Below are 4,635 nucleotides of genomic sequence, written 5' to 3'. Positions count from 1 at the left end.
ATCTGGCGATGGCGGCGGCGGTGACGGTGCGGGCGGGTACGGAGACCTTCCCGGCCTCAGGAGGGATGACCATGTAGGTCTGCACGACGGCGGCTCCATTTCATACTACTTCAGCGCCGACGATGAGGATTTGGAGGAGGAGGCGGTGCTGTCCATGGAGGATAGGGTGAGGCTGGCAGAGGTTTGGGTGGCCAACCCTACCAATAGCCATCACTGGACCAGTGGAGCTGGTCGCGGCGTGCTGTAAGTGCCTCTCTTCTCCCCTTCTTTCTGCCTATTTCAAAACTAGGGGCTAGGGTTAGTTGCTCATGACATTTTAAATTTTTGCTGTCAATTGTAGTTTGGATGATGCTGTTTGGGATGTTCGGATTCACTTTGATGCACAACATAATTTGGATAGGAAGATATGCAGCTCAGACGTGACTTTTCTGAACTTATATCCACTGATGCAAACACAAGGTTTTTCTTTCTCTGACAAACTATACCACATGAAGAATTTAGGCAGAGGAGAGGAGAGAGATCATGGCTTAGAATTGATTGACACAAACATCAATCTGCAGCAACTAAAGAAGGAATATGAGCATAGTTTAGTTCTGAATTTGCTAGTGAGGGCAACATCACCTTTTGTATGTCAAAGAGAAGAAGATTTAGTGAGATCAAATTTCAGTAATGTCTGTCAGAGAGAAGAAGATTTAGCAACAATATTGTATGAACCAGTTGTTGTGTATGATCTCAGTGAGCCTGCAGTTCTTGCTGTTGATGAAGCAGGTGTTGTTTTTCATAGTCAATGCAGGAGTAGTCCTACTCAACCTACTGCTGTGTGCACACAAGGGAGCAGAAACTTCAAAAAGGAGAAGCTCAAAGCTGTAATGGAGGAAGAGCCAGTGTTAGAGGAGACACATAATAGTAGTGATGACTCTGAGGCTGCATATGACAGTCACAATAATCCTTTCTCCATGCAGAAGTACATGATTCTGAAGACACAGAGATAATGAGGGGAATATATTAGCAGAGCAAGAAGATGAAGATCAAGATGAAGATTCATATGAAGATTCAGAAGAGGAACAAGTACATTATGAGGAGATGGAGGAGGAGGAGGTTAATGTTGTTGCAAGAGAAGAACCACCAATGGAAAAACCTGCAATAAGGAGGAAGAAGCTCGCAGTTAGGAGAGGCCCCACTAGTAGTGTTAAAAATATGCCCTAGAGGCAATAATAAAATGGTTATTATTATATTTCCTTGTTCATGATAATTGTCTATTGTTCATGCTATAATTGTATTAACCGGAAACCGTAATACATGTGTGAATACATAGACCACAACATGTCCCTAGTGAGCCTCTAGTTGACTAGCTCGTTGATCAATAGATGGTTGCGGTTTCCTGACCATGGACATTGGATGTCGTTGATAACGGGATCACATCATTCGGAGAATGATGTGATGGACAAGACCCAATCCTAAGCATAGCACAAGATCATGTAGTTCGTTTGCTAGAGATTTTCTAATGTCAAGTATCATTTCCTTCGACCATGAGATTGTGCAACTCCCGGATGCCGTAGGAATGCTTTGGTTGTATCAAACGTCACAAGGTAACTGGGTGACTATAAAGGTGCACTACAGGTATCTCCGAGAGTGTCTGTTGGGTTGGCACGAATCGAGACTGGGATTTGTCACTCCGTATGACGGAGAGGTATCTCTAGGCCCACTTTGTAATGCATCATCATAATGAGCTCAATGTGACTAAGGAGTTAGTCATGGGATCATGTGTTGCGGAACGAGTAAAGAGACTTGCCGGTAACGATATTGGACAAGGTATAGGGATACCGACGATCGAATCTCGGGCAAGTAACATATCGATGGACAAAGGGAATTGTATACGGGATTGATTGAATCCCCGACATCGTGGTTCATCCGATGAGATCATCATGGAACATGTGGGAGCCAATATGGGTATCCAGATCCCGCTATTGGTTATTGGCCGGAGAGGTGTCTCGGTCATGTCTGCATGGTTCCCAAACCCATAGGGTCTACACACTTAAGGTTCGCTGACGCTAGAGTTGTAAAGGGAATTGTATGTGGTTACCGAAGGTTGTTCAGAATCCCGGATGAGATCCCGGACACGACGAGGAACTCCGGAATGGTTCGGAGGTGAAGATCGATATATTGGACGAAGGTTATTGGAGTCCGGAAGTGTTCTGGGGGTACCGGGCTATGGCCAGCATGACCGAAAGGTGTTTCGGGGGCCCCGGCAAGTGTTGCAGGGCCTCATGGGCCAAGGGGAGGGGGCAAACTAGCCACTAAGGGGCTGTGCGTCCCCACGCCCTTTCCCACGTTGCTTGGGGAGGTGGGGCGCCTCCACCTGGCTTGGGAGGCAAGCCTCGACCTGCTTGGCTTGGGGGCAAGTCTCCCTAGGGTTTCACTAGGGAGATCCAATCTGCCTTAGCCGCCGTCCCCCCTAGGGGAAACCCTAGGGCGCCTCCTCCTCCCCCTTTCCCTTATATATAGTGGGGGAGAGAGAGGGCAGCCGCACCCTGACACGCCCTGGCGCTGCCCTTCCTCCCTTTCCTACACTTCTTCCTCCTCCGTAGTGCTTGGTGAAGCCCTGCCGAAGAACCGCGAGCTCCACCACCACCATGCGGTCGTGCTGCCGGAGTTCTCCCTCAACTTATCCTCTCCCCTTGCTGGATCAAGAAGGAGGAGACGTCCTCGGGCTGTACGTGTGTTGAACGCGGTGGCGCCGTCCGTTCGGCGCTAGATCGGATCTTCCGCAATTTGAATCGCCGCGAGTATGACTCGATCAACTGCGTTCCTTGCAACGCTTCCGCTTAGAGATTTTCAAGGGTATGAAGATGCACTCCCTCTCTCTCGTTGCTAGCATCTCCCAGATTGATCGTGGTGAAACGTAGGAATTTTTTTGAATTATTACTATGTTCCCCAACAAGTAGGTCACATTCAAATGTGTTAGAGGAGGTGAAACTTGATTTCATTCCTTCATCAGATGAAGAAGATGATGGGTTGATATTTGAGGATGAAGATGATGGACATGAGGCACTCTCATTTGTTCTAACTAAAGGGAGGAAGAGGAGGGCCAAGAAAAGGAAACCAAGGATTTGGTACAATGACAAACTTGAGCAACCACATCAGCAGTTATGTATGTACATGTGCTTTAAGGATCAACATCAATTCGGAGATGCTTTGTTGAGCTTGCACATCACACAGGCCAGAGACTTTAGGTATCACAGAAACTCAGACCAAAGGATCATTGCTTGTTGTAAGCAAGAGTACTGCCAGTTTTGCATAGTTGCTGCAGTTATCAAAGGGGAGAAGACTTTTGCTATTAAGAAAATGAGGCTGGAGCACACTTGCCCTAGCAGCACAGAGACATCAAGGATTAGTGCAAAGTGGCTTGCAAATACCTATGAGTCATCATTCAGGTCTGATCCAACCACTAGCATACACACTTTAATTGACAACTGCCAGGAGAAGTATGGTGTTGATGTGCCAAGGCACATGGCCTATAGGGCCAAAAACCTTACTGTAAAAGCTGTGCTAGGAGAGCACAAGAAGCAGAATCCCAGACTTAGGGATTATGCTCAGACCATCATGGATACAAACCCTGGCAGTAGAGTTGTAGTTACAACAGTTACTCCAAAACCTACTACAAAAATACCACATCCAGGACCAAGGTTTCATGCTATGTTCTTCTGCATAAATGGAGCAAGCGAGGGATTTCTAAATGGATGCAGACCATTCATTGGTTAGTTATTCCTTCCTTATATATCACAACTTTTTAAATCTTTCTTATTGTACATCACAAATTTTCATTGTTTAGTAGTGCTTTATAGTGACTTAAATATATAGTATTCTTAGGTCAGGAGCTTAGTTAGCTGTGGATCATACATAGTGACTTAAATTGTTGTTCGCTTGTAAGAGCAGGTGTTGATGGATGCTTTATTAAGCTGACCACTGGTGCTCAAATCCTTGCTGCCACTAGAAGAGATGGCAATAACAATATTTACCCACTTGCATTTGATATTCTTGGACAAGAGGACACAGCTAACTGGTGTTGGTTTCTGCACCAACTGAAGATATGCTTAGGAGGAGAAGTTGGGAAATTTGGCCCTTATACTATATGTCTGATAGACAGAAGGTATGCATGCAACTTCCTGTTATGTTCTTCCTGTCATGTTCTTCTGCATTAGCATGTTATGTTCTAGATGCAGTAGTACAACAGCTAAGTTTAGCATGCTATGTGAACATGAGCTACTAAATGCAGTAAATCAAGTTTTTCCAAACATCCATCAAAGATTTTGCCTTAGACACCTCTATGCGAATTTCCAGAATGCTGGCTTTAGGGGGGAAGTGAAGGAAATATGCCCTAGAGGCAATAATAAAGTTATTATTTATTTACTCATATCATGATATATGTTTATTATTCATGCTAGAATTGTATTAACCAGAAACATAATACATGTGTGAATACATAGACAAACATAGTGTCACTAGTATGCCTCTACTTGACTAGCTCGTTGATCAAAGATGGTTAAGTTTCCTAGCCATAGACATGAGTTGTCCTTTGATTAATGGGATCACATCATTAGGAGAATGATGTGATTGACTTGACCCATTTCGTTA

At 44.9% G+C, this 4,635-nt stretch overlaps 1 protein-coding gene across 1 annotated transcript; it reads left to right on the top strand.

The window, feature by feature from the left end:
- Positions 1-1,083: 1,083 nt before the first annotated feature.
- LOC109759782 (uncharacterized) lies at positions 1,084-4,366 on the top strand. Its single transcript, XM_020318623.1, has 4 exons — positions 1,084-1,183; positions 2,999-3,757; positions 3,937-4,150; positions 4,342-4,366. Exons 1-4 carry the CDS (start codon positions 1,084-1,086, stop codon positions 4,364-4,366), a joined length of 1,098 nt encoding a protein of 365 aa, XP_020174212.1.
- Positions 4,367-4,635: the final 269 nt, after the last annotated feature.

This window comes from Aegilops tauschii, chromosome 1, assembly GCF_002575655.3.
Source record: "Aegilops tauschii subsp. strangulata cultivar AL8/78 chromosome 1, Aet v6.0, whole genome shotgun sequence".
Taxonomy (NCBI): Eukaryota; Viridiplantae; Streptophyta; class Magnoliopsida; order Poales; family Poaceae; genus Aegilops; species Aegilops tauschii.
This window is presented reverse-complemented; position numbering and strand designations above follow the sequence as displayed.